General features: G+C 42.3%; 1 protein-coding gene across 4 annotated transcripts; it reads left to right on the top strand.

Moving 5' to 3' along the window:
* Nucleotides 1-11,738: 11,738 nt before the first annotated feature.
* LOC132264545 (T-related protein) lies at nt 11,739-18,611 on the top strand. 4 transcript variants are annotated; one of them, XM_059764787.1, is made up of 8 exons: nt 11,739-12,289; nt 14,899-15,100; nt 15,799-15,919; nt 16,082-16,225; nt 16,335-16,746; nt 16,807-16,911; nt 17,293-17,653; nt 18,038-18,611. In XM_059764787.1, the coding sequence occupies exons 2-8, from the start codon at nt 14,904-14,906 to the stop codon at nt 18,273-18,275; spliced, it is 1,578 nt and encodes a 525-aa protein (XP_059620770.1). In that variant the 5' UTR covers nt 11,739-12,289; nt 14,899-14,903; the 3' UTR covers nt 18,276-18,611. The 4 variants fall into 4 exon arrangements, with proteins under 4 accessions (XP_059620770.1, XP_059620773.1, XP_059620769.1 ...); XM_059764790.1 differs by having other exon boundaries at nt 11,739-12,626; nt 16,347-16,746; XM_059764786.1 differs by having other exon boundaries at nt 11,739-12,626.
* Nucleotides 18,612-19,106: the final 495 nt, after the last annotated feature.

The following is a 19,106-nucleotide window of genomic DNA, read 5'->3' as shown; positions in this document are numbered from 1 at the left end:
AACAATCAACTGAGAATAGGAATTATTGTTGAGAAGTGAGGGCTAGAGTTCATAAATATTGACCAACCAATCCATTTCGGAAGAGAAATCCATATATTTTCCTTTTAAATAACAGATTTTTATTTATCCGCACCACAATAAATTGTCCACTAATGATTATTGCATCAAAATGAAATTGGAACCGTATTTGGCTACGCTATGGTCTTCAACTTTATCGTTTAACCTTTTTTTCCAAGTACAATAGCGAGGGTTGCTACATGAGATTTAAGGGGAAGAATTCTGATTTGCATTTCTGTCTGGTATGATTTTAGGGAAAAAAGTGACCACAGCTATTCTGAGCTCTGCTCCGGGGCATAATTCTGCCAGAGATGTACAGAAACTGATGATTATGTGCCCTCCTCATAATCCTTTCAGTTTGTCAGCACCAGATCTGGACTGCGAAGTGAACAGAGACGCCCAAGGCTGTCGGCAGGAGACTGAGGAACAACAGCCAATACAGTGAAGGAGAATGAAAGGAAAAATTTAATTAAATTCCTCCACGTACGATAGAGCACATGCAGATACGCAATTATCGAGCCTACGGTAGAAAGCACAAAATTAATCAATCGATAAGTGTTCTATTTAATTAATTATTTCTACACCATTCGCAGGTGAATTGTGTGGCAATTTTTACTCACAGATAAATTAGTCTCTGGAGTGGGAGAGCGCCATAATCATTGATAGAGACCGTAGAGACACTTGAAAGTTAAGTATGGGCACAATTTGTAAGTACAGGCGATATTTTTCCCGCAACTTTAGTATTGTTCGCAGATAAATTTATGTTAAATTACAGATAATCCTTGTTGGAATTAAAAGCTTATCCACTGTATCTCTCAAAATTAGTGGAACTTCTGCAATACATATTTTTTAAAAGTTCCTCGCAACCCTCAATTAATCACCGAGTACTTTTGGCAAAAGTGTTCAAAAATAGCTTCTGCCCAAAAACTCAAAAGGGTTGAAAATTAAAGTCATTGTGGGATATTCCGTTGGGAAATGAGAAAATGGACCGTCCATTAATGTGTGGCACCTCAGGAATTCACCAAAACTGTAATCCCTCTGTGTAAATAAATCTATGGAACTTGCATAAGGAGAGTCACTCGTTTATTTTCACACATTTCCATGATATTACAATATACTAACATCAATGCAAGAAAATTTGGGACTCGGGAGAGACTAAAATTGACGCAAACCACGCCCGTTCCATTGCTCCTCCCACTCGAGAGTTGTCCTCAATCTCAAGGCTTAAAACAGTTTGGCATGATTTTGACTCATGAATATTGGGCGTATTTGAGAATATTATGATTGCCGAGCTGACTTAAGAGGTCGAATTTTATTGGCTTGCCAACGGGCTTCCTCAAATTGCATTGCCAAAATTTTTCTTCAAAATCAATCCTCATGTTCGCATTTTTGACGAGCATAATAAAAGTATTATGGGTGGAAATTTTTACACACACACACCCACATCACGACTTGAGTCCACGGCCATGCGAGAGGAAGCGGTGAATTCAGTGTAACACGATAAGACGGAGGTGATGACCCCATTTTAATGACACTTTCCACTTCACTCCACGGATAAATTCAACCATTTTATATGCGGGGGATCATTTTGTTGAAAACATGAAACTTACCCTTTGCCGGGTGGCCGGAGAGAAAAATATCACATATGTCCATCAGGAAGGGCGATTCGAGTCGTGCCGCAGGAAAACTGCCAGACAATCTAATCATCCTCGGAGGCATGCAAATGTGCCCATTTTCCGGGGTTTCCCATTAAACATTTCACCCTGACGTCTTTTCACACTTCACCCCGTTCCTCCCCATCAACCTCACACCATCGCTTTCGCCCGATCTCCAGGAATTCCCTCCTTTTTTCCATCCACCGCCACTCCTGGCATTACATGAACATCAAAATGCGGCAATATTCGGTTTTGATGCGCCATAAAATAGAAAATTATACATTTGCGTCTCTATCTTCGCTCACACTCACATCACCCACACTATAAAAAGTTGGAATAGGGCTATAAAATTGCCAGAAAACATATTCGCTTTAATTGCTCCTTTCTCTACATTCATCACATCACACAGAACATGCGACAATTCCGCTCTACTTTCAATACTACAACCCATGATGAGCGCCACACACTCTTCAATTTCGTCATGATGATTAAATTACTTGTCCAGCCACCTTTGAGTCATGTCACGTAGAAAATTAAAGATAGACGTCACGTTTTTCATTTTTTAGGGTTAGACCAAAATAGTTTCTTCCTCAACATTTGCACCATACATATATTCAAGGCCGAAGCTCGTGAGATTCCAGGGCAAACATTGGGAAAAATCGAAATATTATTACACAAGTCCAAAATAGCAAATATGACTTTCCCAATCGGTTGCGATCGATTGAAGTGTCGCGCGCTACAAGTAATAAATTTCAATTCTCCTCGTGCGAATCTTTACAGTATCATAACACCCACTTCTCTTGTTCAACAACTGTATCTCGCCTGTGAAATCATCCCCCGGGGCCGCTTCCATGCGCCGCCCCCCTCAGCCCGACGAAAAAGGCGTCAGAGCAGACATTACCGAATCCGCCCTCATGGGAGAGAGTCAAGATATGTATAGCACAAGAAGGGCACAGAGAGAAAAAAACAATAAATTCTGACCCTGTCGATTCCGCACGATTTGTGAATTTTTGTTATTTAATTTTATTGTGACTAGCTTGCAAATTATAATCTTCGGGAGAATCATATTTCACTGTATCTCCGTTTATCCTTGATTGTCTTGGGACTGTACATACTTTACACAATCCACTCAAATGAAAAATTAATAGAAAAGGTTACTTTTCTCAACAAACAGGCAAATACTTATGACACACTTGGCGTATTTCCAGCTGAATTGTCAACTGAAATATTCTGACAGTGTGCCCACTTTCCAGGAATTTCTCCAGCTTAAAAGACATGTCCAATAAATCACTCGGACTAGCAAACTCTCTCGGTTGAGGTGGAAAAAAGCTCCGCTTGAAAACGTTTCAATTATTTGATAGAGTGAAAGGAGGATGAGTAAACAGTGGGTATAAAAGTGAAGACACATTATGGATTCAATGGTGAAGAGGCGACAGAGTAATTAATATGAGGTTTTTCACCTTTCACCCACTTTATAGTATTCGCTGACCAAAATCAGCTACCGTGGGAAAAAGTTTTCTGTTTTCTGTCCACATTTATACCAAGAACTAATTAGGAAACTAATTACGTCACATCACCTACACTCTTATATTTAGAATTTTGTATTTTTAATTGAATTAAACTTGTCGCATGTCCATCGCATATCTCATTACAATCTGAATGCGCAAGGATTACATTCATCAAATATCTACAAGCGTGAGAAGCGTCCGTCTTCTTTAACAAATCATTAAATCATCACGAGAGCGAAGGAAAGACGGCCAAGAATAATTTCTAATAACTTTAATGACGTCCCTATTCAGCTTTCCTCTATTGATGGCATATCCACGAGCGAAGACAGCAAAAAATGAGCCGCGTAACATTTTTTTCTATGGGGCAAAAGTTCTCTTTCATTGGGATCGTCCATTAATTTTATTGAGTCACTGGAGCGAATGGCGTGTATGTTGCGAAGAAGCAAAGCTATCTCAAATAAATTAATTAAAAGAACCTTTTGAATATTGAGATTATTTTAACACTCTATTGAGATAGTGGACAGACTGGGTGGAAAACGGCTTCTGTGCTGTGATTTTGTGTTTATTTTATAGCTCTTCCATGATGGAATATTATTAGTTTTCGCATCAAATTCTCGAGTGAATAGTTGCTCATTTGAGACAAGTTTTACGCATTAAAAGTCTCTCTGTCTCATGGATGATGTACAAACATTGATTTTCTCAAGTGTTCCAGAATTATGTTGTCACTGTTTCGTAGATTTTACCCTCAAACAAGTGGAGCATCATTTGCATGTCATCCATTCATTTCATGGGAAAGTTAGTAAATTAATTGTATACTTTCTGGAATTTTCTCATTTAGAATATTTTAATTGCATGAAATATTTGCCGGACGTTGCTCAGATCAAAGGGATGCGAGGACACATGTATCCGTTCGCTGCAAGGAGTCATTGCTTTGTGGTTTTGCTGAAGGGCCACTAAATGTTTGCATTCATCAAATACCTGACAAACAATGTCTTCCGGAGGCATCTGGAATTCTGAATATGAACGCTCCTGCTCTCCCACCTCATGCGGGCCGACCATGATCCTGATGGAGAGGTCTTGTCGGATGGGAAATGGATGGGCTGTGTTAATCAGAATGGGGCCTAATTGATTTTTGATGAAGGATTCTCCAAATTCAAGTCTCTCTTCCATCCTGGAGATGAATTTTTAATTAATGATGGTAACATTCTCTCATTGATTTTGTCGTCACATTATGTATCCGTCCCCTTTGCTGTTTTGGGCGTCAATTGGCGCACCCGAGAGAGAGAGAGAGCAAATTAATTTGCCAAACGATGAATACCACAAATTCGGCGGCTACGCCAAGTTCCACTTCTCTCCCCCGAAATATAATTATGTCGGGGATTGTCTCACCCGGAGGCCGCCATGGTGAGCTTATCGCGATTGCCAAACCAGAAATGTAACACTGTATATACTGTCGGGTATGATTAAAAGCACGGAGACATTCCCAAATGACGCCCAATGTGGATTTCATGTATGGTTTTGGCTTTTTATGTGGGCCGCCTATCTGTGTCTGTCTCTCCATATCAAGTTCACTCCTTCACACCGCAAGCTCATGAATAATCACCAGCAGAGCACATACGGTGAAGCTTACAAAGCTCCAGAGGGGCAATCAGAGGAGCTTTTTAAGGGCGCTGCGGCAAGACGACAAACTCTCAAAGAGACTTTCAGTGAATGCTATTGATATTCTAATTCACCCAGCCAGCATTTCGCCTCACTCCGTTGTATTCCACACGTTCCACACCATTTGCATTTGGATATCAAAGCACTCACATGTGGTTTTACGATTTCACGAAAAATCATGATGTATGATGTATATATAATGCACTTTGTACAATATTCAGGCCTCGTTCACAGCTTGCCGCTGTAAATCTCGAATAAACAACTAATCGATTCATGCCAGAAAAGTTTCAGTCTCATTGGTTTTTATGTCATCGGAGTTGATAAAGAAGTTGCAAAGCGATTCCAGTGTGTCCGTGAGCAAATGTACCAGACGATGTGGAGAGACGGAAGTGGCTTTTTAGTGATCCCATTTTCGATTTACAACACGCATTACGGTTCACCCTTTTTCTCAACTCCTGCGAGGCAAATACCTTACGATTTTCCCAGTCTGTATGCGGTTTCACGAAATAGAGCAGAGAACGTTCCATGTACAAATTTCACCATTCTTCCGCCCGTCGCATCTGGAATGGGGTGAACATTTGCAAATTTGCTCAGTGATAACAAATTTGTCGATTTCATGTCGGCATTATCGGGCGATACTCATCAAATTGATATTTCCTCGCGATACACAATTCTCTCTGTTGCTTCTGCTGATGCCACTTGAAAATACGGCAGAAAAGCGCCGTAAGAAAAAGCTCAGCATGCGAGGAGCTTTCGCAGAACCGTGCAAATACACGATTCCACATAACAACCCCTTCTTATTCCACGATGAAGTGGCTCTGAGGCACAATTTGTTGATTCGATCGAGATGAGTTGGAATACTTGGTTGGATACATTTTCCCTCTTTTTCACCTGGCAAACTTTCAACGACCATAAATGAAAAATAAACACGTTATGTTTTTACATCGTATACCAATGTTTATTTTGCCACCAACAATTAATATGTGCGTTGATAAAAAAAGATCTATCACCCTCAACGGCTTTTCCGCTCCGCGGACGCTTCGCTGCCATGCAATTCTGTAGCCAGCGCGAACTGTCTGGAGCAAAAAATCATTGCAGAACAAATTACCCAACAATTATATATGTAGGAAGTGGCCTGTAAAAAGAATTAATCACTTAATTCACACGAAAGGGGTAGACAGAAGAACGCGGGAGAATTGAATCGATGGGAGCTTTTAAGCTCTCCCATGATACTTTTTTCTGAGTTGTACTACCGAGTAGATGCATATGTACATCTATAGATTGCTCGCCTTTCATGCCTGAGATAATGCCATATCTCTTCTGAATCCAGGCTATGCTCTTTACGCTGTAGTGAAGTTCCTGCATTTATTAAAGTTTCGAGTGCTCTCGACGAATCTCAGAGAGAAGCACTGTTTCGAATTATTCCAAATTTTGCTTTTATCATAAAATACTGGGTGAAAGCATAAATCGTCAGAAATCGAAAGAGATTTAAATTCTACTTCCTCGTGTAATAAAAACTCACTGAGGCATATTTTCGCTCTCACTATGTTTATTACAGTCATTATTATATGCAAGAGTCGACAAAAAAGTTCCAGGCGTGCTAGTAAGCGTCCGTATTTAGCATCTGAGCAGAGGGTGGGCCATATAAACAGCGTTAGTCAATAATTTCTCCCACTAGACACATAAATCGAAGCATAAGCGAAGAAAATTCACAAAGTTGAATCCTTCCATGTTCGTAGTGTTATTTACATTATGCCTGCTGGCATTTTCCCATTCCAACAAACGTACATGACACGATGTTTGAAGGGAGAAAAGTCAAATACGATTTCAATGCGTCACTTTTCATAATTCATTTCCACGTTTTTTCTCACCACCCCGCAAACACGGCCCACCTCGCGACCCACTAGACACAATTTTCCAAGAGTCAAATTACTTTTTTCATTGCCCTCACCTCGTGTCGAAAAATGAGTCTCTGCGGTGGTGTGGAAAATGAGAAAAAATGCGAAGAAACATTTTCCCACCGAGTCATTCTGGAAACATTTCCAATTACAGAATTATTTTCATTGAGACACTTTGTCACTGAATTAAAATTCAACGGGGACTTTTACGAGTGCGATGAAAACACAAAAAGCTCTTTATGTGTTTAACAGCATCGTTAGAAAAATGAGGGAGGGGAGGGGATTTTCCTGCCCGTCTTCCAGCACGAGTGCTTCCTGTTGGGGAATTTCCCACACTTGTGACCTAACTACTTCTTCAATAAAATAATTTTCACCAACATTTTGCCACCCACGACGCTTTTGCCATTCTCATTGCTTTCTGAGCTTTCGCAACTTGTGATTCAGACGAGAAATTGCGAAGGAAAAAGTCCTACATTTCTCTGTGGAATTCTTTTTCTAATTATTGAATTAATCGTGGAAGAAATTGTCGATTGACACAGAGAGACATTTTGCCGTCGGCATCGGAGTGTGATTTTGATTACATATTATGACTTCGTTTGACTAGTGCCAATGAGTATTGGAAATTGATTTTGCAGACTTATCACATCGAGTGACTTGATAAAATCACCCTTTCAATCTCCAAGAGAATAATGAATGCAATTACTTTGATAGAAATTCTTGCATTCAGCGCTTCTTTCAATATCGCTCGTCAGGGTGTAGTTACTTTGCAAGAAGCACTCGCGAATGGCATTTTCTTCAAAAGACACATACACACACCTTCGAGCAATTCTTTCGCTGCCATCTGTCCTTATTCCCCATGCGCGCTGTCGAACAGTGAATTTTTGCCATAAGATTGCCATGCTTTGATGCATAAAGATAACATCGCTTTGCAGCGTAAAGCAGGAAATAGAAATGGATGTAAAAATTTCCGAAATACCTCTCACCTTCTGTCAGAGTTGAGGCTATGAATATTTAGATAGCGAGATGGCCCCCATGCACGTGAATTTTTGTGGTGCCACGGCTCTAATATGCAATATTTGTGGTGCTCTCGATATAAAAAGCTCCGCATCACATATTTGCATCATCATCGTCGTCATCGTGTCACATCTCGTCGACGTCGATAAAATTTATAGTGCACATCACCCATAAATCCCCCTTGTAATACCATCGCAAAAGGATGACGCCGCCGGGGTGAGTGAAAAGAGAGCGAGAGTGTGAGCTTTCCGCCCGCGAAATACCTTTAAAGGCCTATATGTATAGAATCATTTGGACTTTTGTGAGTCGTGAAAGCAATTAAAAGTTATTTCTCTGGCGATAAGCGAAATGTTTTGTGGGATTTCTGACTATTCCATGTGGCCAAGGGAGTAATTCTCATGCTTCGAATCATGTCGATTGGGGGAGTAAATAGAATATTTATGAGATACAATTTTATTTCACTGGCAACATCCACCCTTTCGCCCTCAAACCCACACACAGCCAGGCACGCTATATTGTGCTGGGCTGGTGGGGCTCCGTAAGTGATTCACTATCTACCCTATGGGGGCCCTTTGAGGACTGAACCTGCAACCCCACCCATGCACGTGACGGTGAAAAGCGCAGAAATTTACGATGGCGATAATACGCAAGGACGCGACAAGGAACAGACCGCAGAGACCATCAATGTGACGAGTTTGAATTGATCGACTTTCATATAAATGCGTTGTAATGTGCGGGCCATTTTTTAGCCGCGTGTATATGGCACACAAATATAATAATATCGTGCATATGAAATTGTGGTTATACGCGCATTCTCATATCAACATGTGCGGGGCGACTTCTTTTGCAATTTATAGCTTCCGTCACAAGGTAAATACCACGCATAGAGTCAATAAATTTTCAGCATTTTCCACTCTCGTCATCCATCCTACTTCGCACAACGCCCCAACCCCAATGTTGGGGGTGGTTGATGGGAAAAAATTGCCCGAGCCACAATCCATCAGTTTCACTTGCAAGCCACCCAGCACGCACCCAGCTTGGATGCACTCTTTTTGTCCATCACTCATGAGCTTTCACCTGCACTGAACAACCCAATAAATCCGACGGTGACTCGCTCTGCTCCTCAGCGCTCCAGGAAAATCCAACTTTGTCGCGGACAATTGCTCAAAAAGCACAGCGATTATGCAGTAAAAATCGCTGGAGGAAATGTTCTATGCAATTTATTAACTCTTCCGTCTTCCTAGCTTGTTCCTCATGCCTGTATTTCGGTGCAATGGACAGGATGTCCATTGGGAATTAACCACGAAAGAATATGAGAGTGTCCTACTCAAATTCCTGAGTAAATGAAGGAACAACACCGACATTTGTAGGCTTCTCTGAGGATGAGAATCTCTGAATTCAATATTCAATTCTATTTCTGAGACTAAAGCCATTCCACTTTGCATTGATAAAGACGGAACTCTATAATACCGAAGAGATTGATTGAATCTCCAGTGAAGCCTGGAGGAAATGGCAAGGAAAAATTATTGTGGAAAACACAGGGAAATTCAATTAAAGTTCAATATAGTTCGTGTGAAGTGAGAGAATGAGAAGAAGGGAGACTTCTTGACCGCAGCGAGAATTGAATGAGTTCAAATGGCTATTGAGTGGGGAAGTGTGCTCAATTGAGACGAGAGCATTTTCCATGAAGTATCCCCAGTATTTTCCTCAATATCACGGCGAGAGAGACAAAGTGGCGGCAAAACTGAGAGTATGTCGAGGAGCAATGGTGAAAGAGAGCACCAGACAGACTCAGTGGCAACTCATGAAAGCCCTACAATTGACTGCGAAGGGAGATTTATGAATTTTCTCCCAATTGTCAGCAATGGGGTGAAAAGTTTCCCCGTCGCTCGCCGCACACTGACCATCCGGGGAAAACACAATTAAAGACGGATACGAACACAGCGTGTGTGTGGGATTCCCTTGTCCACATGCGAAGCACTTCGAGACTCGTCCAGGTGAAAGCTCATTGAGAAAGCAGAGCAAGAAAGAAATATAAATTAATTGAGTGGAAAGGAATTCATGAATCATTCCCAAATTCAGGGAGAAACACTCCTGTGGTCCAGCATGAAAAAGCTCTCCAAGTCTTGTTTTGAGAGTCACCTTCACAAATCACTCCTATTCCATGTTTGACTTTCGTTTGCGAGATTCCTTCCATAACGTGAAAATACTCTGCCAGGACCTTTTTCTCGTTTCAGCATTATAAATAAAGTATGACGTGACATCGCGTCCAAGTGAAATATATACAATTCGAAAATGCGTCTTGTTTCTGGGGCACCTCGATTAGTCTCTAAATTTTGGTGGGGATTCGAGGTTTCCGTGTTGCTGAGATTTGGTGGAAAAAAAATGCGGCAAAATGAGGAAGATTGATTAAATTAAAAGCTGTTATGAGTTATACCTTGGCGGCGGTCTTTGATTTTTAGGCCTCCACCTTTCCTCCGTTTGTCCATGAGTCGCGCACAGTGCAATTTCTCTTCGCCACGAGTGCATATACACTGTGAGAAAATTATTAATTTGTCTCGACATCGCAGTCTCCCCGAAAAGGGATCGTGGCAGGAATGGCTCGAGTGTGTGAGCAAATCATCTCCCACATACGAAGATTGCCTCCACTATGTTGGGTTTTATTTGTTGTGTCAGATACAACCGGAGATGTCCAATAAAAATATTATTGTCGGCACCTTTTGATGCTGGGTGTGCAATAAGAGAACCGAGGCACACACCGATGAATTCTTGGGTAGAACATCTCTACAACAATGAGTTTACCTGGGATGTATAATTTTTCTGGTTTTGCCTTGCCACGGGAGAGCAAAAAATATTTACAGTGTTATTGCTGTGCATTAATTTTTACAACATAGTCCCGAAACCTCTCAAACGCATTAATTCATTGATGTGGTTCCAGGGTCAAAACTCGCCGAGGGGAATCGTGGTCAGGGTGAGAGTGGAAACTCCGAGGCAATTAAAGTCCTTCAGCGGCGGAGGGTGGAAATTCTGGCCTTTAAATCTCGACTTCAACTTTGTCTTACCTTGGTGCTCAAGGAGTCTTGCCAGCCACTTACATAAACAACCTGACCATCTCTGAGCCGCAGAATTTCCCATTTGCACTCCATTTCGAGTGGGAAATGCTGATGAGTTGATGCACTTGAATCACTGACTTCTATAGGGACTCTGCCAGCGTTGAGGGACCTGAGCAGCGTTGCAGAGAATTTTTTCCAGGCACTCAGCTCAAAGATGGAATCTTTGACTCACTGCCATGAGGTAAACACTGCGGCCATCTCAGGACGGCGGCGATGCTTGGGCACAGTCTGAAAGGCGGGACTTGGCCGATTGGACCAGAGGTTGTCTGTGTGAGAGATGTTTGCATAACAAACTTACCTCACAAGAGGCAGCCATCAGTTGAGCAAATACATCGATTTCCTCCTCTTTTTTGCACCTCTCCATGTACCTTTCCAGAGAGATCGTAGGAGAGGTCAACATTGCCATGCCTTTGCCGCACTTTTTATCTTCACGAAACCCAACGTCTTTGAGATGTTGCTGGAAGGATTCCGATGCGGTCCTTCTCTACACGAGCCTCGAGGGCTGTCGAGAAAGCCTGAACACCATAAGTTTGCTAATGGATAGAGTTGTGGGCATCCCAGCATCCGTCGCTGACCTCATCTCATCTCGATGCCGCGCATCTTCAAAGGTGGACCATCCCTGGTGCCCTGACGTCACTCCGTCCACCGACCAATGGTCACGGTGCTGGAGATCGACAATCAGGTAAGAAGATCGTGCGGAGAAAAGATGTGATATACCGAAACAGTGCTCCGGGCAACCTCAGATCGTTCTGTCCAGCCTCCTCCGCGAGCGCCGTCGTCCGTGAGTGGGAATGAGAGGTCCTCTGTTTGCTTAGTCATGAGTGATCTCATGAGGGAGGGAAAAATGGTCGGAGCATCTCTTGGGCAAATTGGACATTAAAGCTGAACTATATTGTTTTGTTCAATTGGCGTTTGAGTGCGAACTTAAGCGCGGCACTTAGCGCTGGTGCATAAAAAAATCTAATAATTGCTTGAATTAACAGAAAAGTGTTTAAATTTCGTCCGGCATTAAAAAGACAATTTTGATGTCATTTTATCCTGATGTGTATTTAACAAAAAAGTGTGCTTTTTTTCTCTCTGTGGAAAATCGTGGTGTATATCAAACATTTGTGGACACAGAGTCAATTGTGGGGACTTTTTGCCTCCGCGACAGTGTGTACATTTTGCAGTGAAGATCACAACTGCTGAATCTCTTATTTCTAATGCAGCAAAATAAGATATTCCCGACAGTTTCCTTTGCGGGGTGACGCGCGTGAAAAGTCATTGGACAATTTGGCGATTTCGCACGACCATCTGGCGCGCGATGGTCTCAATGGTCGCGATAATAGTGTGATGATTGTGGGAAAATAGGTGCTTTTTCACACGACACCCGCGCACTTTGTGTGGTATTTATAAAAGAAAATATTTGACAAACTTGTACTAATTAATTACTGTGTGCTTAAATACATTTTGTGGTGCTTCATGTTGCCATTACCACTTCGGGCACATTAACAGTTTTGCTAATCAAGTCCTAATCGCCTTTATTATGTGATTTATAAACATTGCCATAGCAAATCCTCCCGCTTGCGGCCATTCGTGTGATCAATCAACTCTCAATCTGCACGAAGGGATAACCTCTTGGCTCCTCCTGTGCCAAGTAGACATCGAGAAGTCCTCGCAGAAGCAATAAAACCAATAGCGTATCACATTTTTTTCATCCCTCAGCCGGGCCCACTTGAGTTGGTAAGTGGATTTTGTTCTGCTGATGGATGGTCAATTGAGAGATGAGTTACTTTTTCTCTTAGTGCGAATTTGCCAATTTCATCAATCCGCACTCCCTGAACTTTAATTCACTTTTCCCACTGCCATAAACTCATCCACGGCGTTTAAGATATTTGCTGGTCTTTTACTGTGAGAGAATGGCACAATTTATCAAGGTGTAGAGTTAAGATTCTGAGCTTTCTGCTCTGAGATTCTCATGGAAACCACTTTGGGATGGATTAAAGACAAAGCTTAAAGTCCTAATGCGCATTCCTAATACGAGTTTGTTGAAAATTGTGAGAAACAGGAAAGATATTCGATTAATTCTTGTCCTCTTCTTCAAAATATAAAAGCAGACCTTAAGTCATGAGCTCTAAAGCTGTTACAACACACAATAAGACGCTGAAATTTCTAATTCAGATACATAACCCATCAATATTGTGCCTTTTGAATGCAATACCTGCGAATCATCGCTTTTCTCGTGAATCAGAGGTAAGAAAAGTCTCTCATCGCTTATTGTGTTTTATTGGACCGTCGGTGGAGGCTCCAATGCTGCAAAACACCCGTCTTCAGAGATGCTTTTAATGACTTTATTATTATTGGTGTGAGGAGCTGCCTGAAAATAATTTACCACTCAGCTTCGGTTTTTTTCTGTTCCCTAAAAGAGACCTTTATGGCGGGGCAACAAAATTGTTACTAGCAAGCATTTCGTCTCGAATTTCTTTCTTCTCACCTTCACCGCAATTTCCCATACGAAATACATCACCTTTGCTGTCTTCGGTGACATTTTGGTCGTGGGTCGTCGTGTTTCAACCTTTCCCAGTGCGCGGTGAGATCGCGAATCAATCTGGGCCACAAAATGGTCATACTTCCCATTATCGCCATGTCGCGATGGGCGATAGACAAATTGAAGCTCAAGGCACTCCAGTGGCCACACAGTGAGGTGGAGTAACTCTTGTGCGCTGTGTTGGGCAAAAAAGTGGAGATGTCGGGTGTCGTCAGTGACTCTAGCCGTTGCCCAACAGACCTCCACATACGTCCATTTTACAATAAATATGTACTATGTACACAGAGCGAACGGTTTCCAGGGAATGTATGATTTTAAATATTAAGTCAAGAGTGAAGAAATAAAATAAGACGGAACACAAATGCGTCTCCACATCACTCGGCAAACTGTACACATGATCCATAAACATAAAAGTCACGAATAAATGAGGAAAATAAACAGAATCTTAATAAAGTCCACGGCGTGTGGTAAATGATGTTTTTCTCTTGAATTTATTTTCGATTTTCAGAAATAATTCCCCGATTTTTTGCTGGCCATCGCTGTGGCCGTCTCGCTCTCACGGCCTGGACCGCCAGTCACCACCCATCTCTGTCAATGCTCGGAGAGTGACTGTATTTGATTGTTTCTTAATAATTCAGACACGATTTGTCCACAAACACGGGGCCAGAGCGCGCAAAAACGTCACGCCAGCAAATACAGAAAGTCCCTCGTGCGTCGTGACTCTCTGACTCATGGGGAAATGTTCGCCAGTGTTTGAGGAAAATCTTGCATTCAATTTTTCACTTTGTCACAATTATCAGACCACCAACACCGCTGCACATGTATCTGATTCCGAACACGCAGCAAAAGCTTGAAAGTTAACGCAAAAGTGCAGAAAGTTCTGTCATGAATAAAACATAAAGTGCTCTCTTAATTTAAGAGATTTACCATTAAATGGACTGAATCAACCGCAGTATTGATTTTGAGAGCTGTCCTGGAAAAAAACCCGCGAATTCCCTTGTATGCACATAAATTGTCGCTCTTGTCGTCTTATTTCAATTCTCCCCAGCAAATCCGCTGATTTTACAAACCAGAAGAATGCAATAAAAAATCATCACCAGGATTAGTGAACAAAGAACCAGCAGTAATTCACAGATCTTTGTCTTCCAATACTTTTTACCATTTCCGCGCCATAGCTTAAAAACCCATGTCTGCATACATAATCTCACCGTTTAATATTTGCTGAATAAACAGCATTACAATGGGAGAGAGAGAGAGAAGAGAAGGATGAAGCTTTCCAACCAACTAGAGTGTAAATTTATTAAATATTAGAAAATATGAGAAAACACTCGAGCGCCGAATTTGACGATTTTTGTGTGTGCTTTGGACATTTTTTTTGTGGAAAAAATACTCTCTTCTGCAGTTTAATTGCTAGTGCAATAGCTCAAGCTCTCTTTGCTATAAATTCGTTCTCTTTGGCGCTGGCAGGAGGAATGGCCACATCACATATTTTATCTGCAATTGAGCCCCTCAATGGCGCGAACGGGGGTGCAAGCTCCAGCTCCGGTGGATCACACAGCAATCGCAGTCCGGATATCGAGCGCAACTTGAACGTGACTCTGGACGACCGAGAATTGTGGCTGCGATTCCAAAATCTTACTAATGAAATGATTGTCACGAAGAATGGGAGGTAAGTCTTGCAAGTGATAGAAAATAAATTGTCAAGCAAATTGCATAGGGAAAATGTAAGAAAAGGGAACTGAAATGGATTTTCATGGCAACCTATTTGGCAGCATTGCATAAAAAGAGTAATAAAAAAATCCGATAAACTATAATATGATTGACAATTTTGACTGGGGAAAAATGAAGAGAAAAATTTGAACTAGTAGAAAAGCACGAAAAGCATTAATATTGTTATTTCATTTTGAACTGTGAAACACAGAAAACGGCCGTGAATGTTAGGTAACAAATAAAACAAATATTAGATTAAATGCGAATGTATATTTTCTCATCGCATGGAAGAGAGAGAGTTCGGTCCCGACAAAATGTGTACAATGATAAGAGGAATGGAGGTGGAGCTGAACATCGATAAAAATATCGCGACTGCTAAACAGCTCCCTTTTTGCCATTGACCAAACTATTATTGCATTGTTCTTCTATGGTTGTTAGTAAGGAATTGTTAAATGAACAAAAATACGCGAGGCGTTAATTGATGAAACCAATGCATTTATTTGCCGGGTACTTGGCAGTCTCACTATAATTTCCTTCTTCAATGCCCCGTGGAGAGAAATTATAGCATCATCTAATCAGCGTGAGACTTTTTCACCCACACAGCGCATTTGGCCTATGCGATGTTCACTTCTGAGATATATCTTCCACTCCTTTCAGGCGCATGTTTCCCGTTGTTAAGGTGACTGCAACTGGACTCGATCCGGCTTTTATGTACACAATACTCTTGGAATTCGTGCAGATCGACAATCATCGCTGGAAGTACGTGAATGGCGAATGGGTAAGAGGCACATTGCAATATTACACGGCGTCGTCAATTAGCGACAAATGCAAAAATTCTGCTAATTGGCAAGTCATTCGAATGTTGTTATTTTTGCTTGTTTTCCTTACCGCATAAGCGCAAACACACTCTGCACAGCTCTTTTTCTCACCACTCCAACAGGTGCCCGGCGGAAAAGCAGAAGCACCACCCTCCAATCCCATTTACGTGCACCCCGAGTCGCCCAACTTTGGGGCTCACTGGATGAAAGAGCCCATTTCATTTGCTAAAGTGAAGCTAACCAACAAAACCAATGGCTCTGGACAGGTAGCGTTTTAGTAATTAAATAGAATCTAAAGAGTAATTGAGTCTTGTGCTTTTGAGCAGGAATCACTAGAAAGCGCTTATGGTTAAAATACGTGAAATTGCTTCGAAGAACTCATTGCAGATAATGTTGAACTCCCTCCACAAGTACGAGCCGCGAGTGCACCTAGTCCGAGTAGGCTCTGAGCAGCGTCGCGTCGTGACGTACCCTTTCCCAGAGACGCAATTCATCGCGGTGACTGCTTATCAGAACGAAGAAGTGACGTCGCTCAAGATCAAATACAATCCCTTCGCGAAGGCCTTCCTGGACGCCAAGGAGCGCCCAGATGTGGTGTACTCTCGGGAGAACACCACCTATGGCTGGTTCCTGCCGCACGGATCCTACACGAGTCCGCAGACTCCGATCGCCACGTGTGAGCGATACACGGGCAGAAGCAGTCGAAATGCCCCGTACACAACCCAGCGACCCAGATCCATCACTAACAGCACTTCATCGCCACCGCCGCCGCCGCCTCCAGTTTCAGGTACACTCTTACTCAATTGCCACCCCGAAGATCCCCTTTCACGCACTCTTTGTCATCCAGTTGACAACACTCCGGCGGTTTTCCCGGCGTATCCAACGAGTTGGCCATCAACAAGTACACCCTCTTACTGGAATCCCGGGAATCCCAGCAGCCCCATAGCAGTTGGTGAGTGCATTTCACGCCCCACCGTAATGGGAATGTGCCAAATGGAGTAATTTGCAAAAAAGGGCGAACAATAACGGGTGAAATATACAAATCATCAACTGTAATATTTATTTTTGCATGACACTCGGTATTTACATAAAGGAATTATGCAAATTTTGGGGATGCGCAATATTTTTGGGGGATCCGCATTTCAAAGTGAATTTATCGAATTTATTTTCAATATATAATCGTTACAGTTCAGTGAATTTGCCGTAATGAGGCACGATAAAATATTGATAATTAGGGAAATTGACACTTTTACTGTTGGCTTTCCCACGATAATGCACATTGTAGGCGGTGCAATTGTGGGATCGGCGCAAATGACATGCTTCTCGCTTTCAGCTGTTTCTCAGGCCACTTCGCCCACGCCGTCGGGCGGCTCGCCAGGCTATGTATCATCGCCAGGCAGCTACACCACCCATCACCTCACGCCCCACAATCAATACATCGGCGCGTCGCCCGCCGACGGCTATCAGCCGGCCGGAGGCTCGCCGACGCCCCTGTACACTTCCTCGTACCAAGTGTACCACCCAACGCCGGCCGTGTCGCCGTCTCACCAGCTCTACGGGAATGTCCTCAACGCTCCGACCATCACCAATCTCGGCTACTCCTCCACTTGGCACAGCGGGGGCGATTATGGCGTCTTCCAGAACTCCTACCACTACCAAGCGCCCGAGTATGTGCCTCTAATTGGGGAGCTAGAGTGAGTGTTTGCCAGTATTAAGTAAACAGTGAGCGCAGAGATTGTATATTCTGACATGTTTTCGAATTTCGCGGACTTGTTATCAACAAATTTGGTTAAACATAAATCGAATTAGCCTTCCTTCAAGTGTGTATGTGTATGTATGTCAAGTACATATGCCACTTTTGCAAATTATTTTATGTGAAAAGCTTTCAAAACTCCTAAAGCATGACCCACATTTGTAAAATTATTTCTACTATTCCTTTAAATGTCTTGAACACCGTATTAAATTTCAAACATTTTAGAGAACAACGAAAAAGACACTGCGCTCCTGTACACTTACCATAATCTTGATGGACATATATGTCAGATACATTGTCTGCTTTTTGTGATTTGCACTCCCAGGACGTACCAGCCACCGCCCAGCGATGCTACTCCAGAAACACCCAAGGAAGAGCCACCAATTTATGGCGGAGGAAACCATCACGCGAGTGCAGAGTCTGTCTTGCAGCTCAAATGCGAGAACCACTCACCAGAGAGCGGAAAGACCGATTTGGCCACAGCCAGCTCCACCACTGGAAATCAGGTCCCCACATCCAGCAGCAGCTGGACCCCTCTCACGCCCCCCCAGTCCCACATATGAGACTGCCGTCGTAAGCGCATTATAGAAATCAATTCTCAAATGGAAGTGTCTTCAGTACACAATCTGTGTTGGACGCTGAGGATGCAAAGACCCCTAGAAATCCTCCCTCATCAGCAGCATTGCACGAACGTCCAAGCGCGCCGTGACATTATAGAGCAAAGATAGATGGAGAAAGTTGTACCAATATTGCATATTTGTTTAATGAAATGATATTTAGTAAATGCCGTAATGCAGAATCTGTCACAAAGTTCAATTTGATTGCATGATGATAATTTCAGGGGAGGCATTTCAAATTGAATGCCCTCTTTGAACTCTTTCACAGTACTTTTTTTCACATCCATTGGACGGCAGACTTGCTCATTAGCCTTGTCATTAGCTGCAAAAGTCACTCATGTGAAAGATGAAACCCTAACACAACATACATACATACTCGTGTAAATATATACGATGTTACATGTGTAATAATTAACAATTTTAATTAACTTCTCTCCTGAGTGAGAACGTGATTGAAAGACTCATCACATGGGTGTTTTTTTTTCAGTAAACTTCCAACGATTCTTCCCTACCCAAGACACTATTGAAGCTTTTGCAAGCTCACTCGAGAGGCGCATAAATTGTGATTTCCTCACACACCAAAATACTGCTAATAAGAGAAATCTGATTCATGGGTAGCATACATACATATATCGACCATTCCTCGTTTCTCATTGAGAAACTTTTCCATCAACTCTTCGGAATATTACATCCTTTCTTGTATGACTTTCGCAACATGTCTAATGTTAATAATATTCGAGAGGGAAAGAGAGAGAGAGAGGGACCAAGAGTATTGGA

This window comes from Phlebotomus argentipes, unplaced genomic scaffold (genome assembly GCF_947086385.1).
Source record: "Phlebotomus argentipes unplaced genomic scaffold, Phlebotomus argentipes genome assembly contig_2, whole genome shotgun sequence".
Taxonomy (NCBI): domain Eukaryota; kingdom Metazoa; phylum Arthropoda; class Insecta; order Diptera; family Psychodidae; genus Phlebotomus; species Phlebotomus argentipes.
Note: the sequence above shows the minus strand (reverse complement) of the source record. Positions and strands in the feature narration are given on the sequence as shown.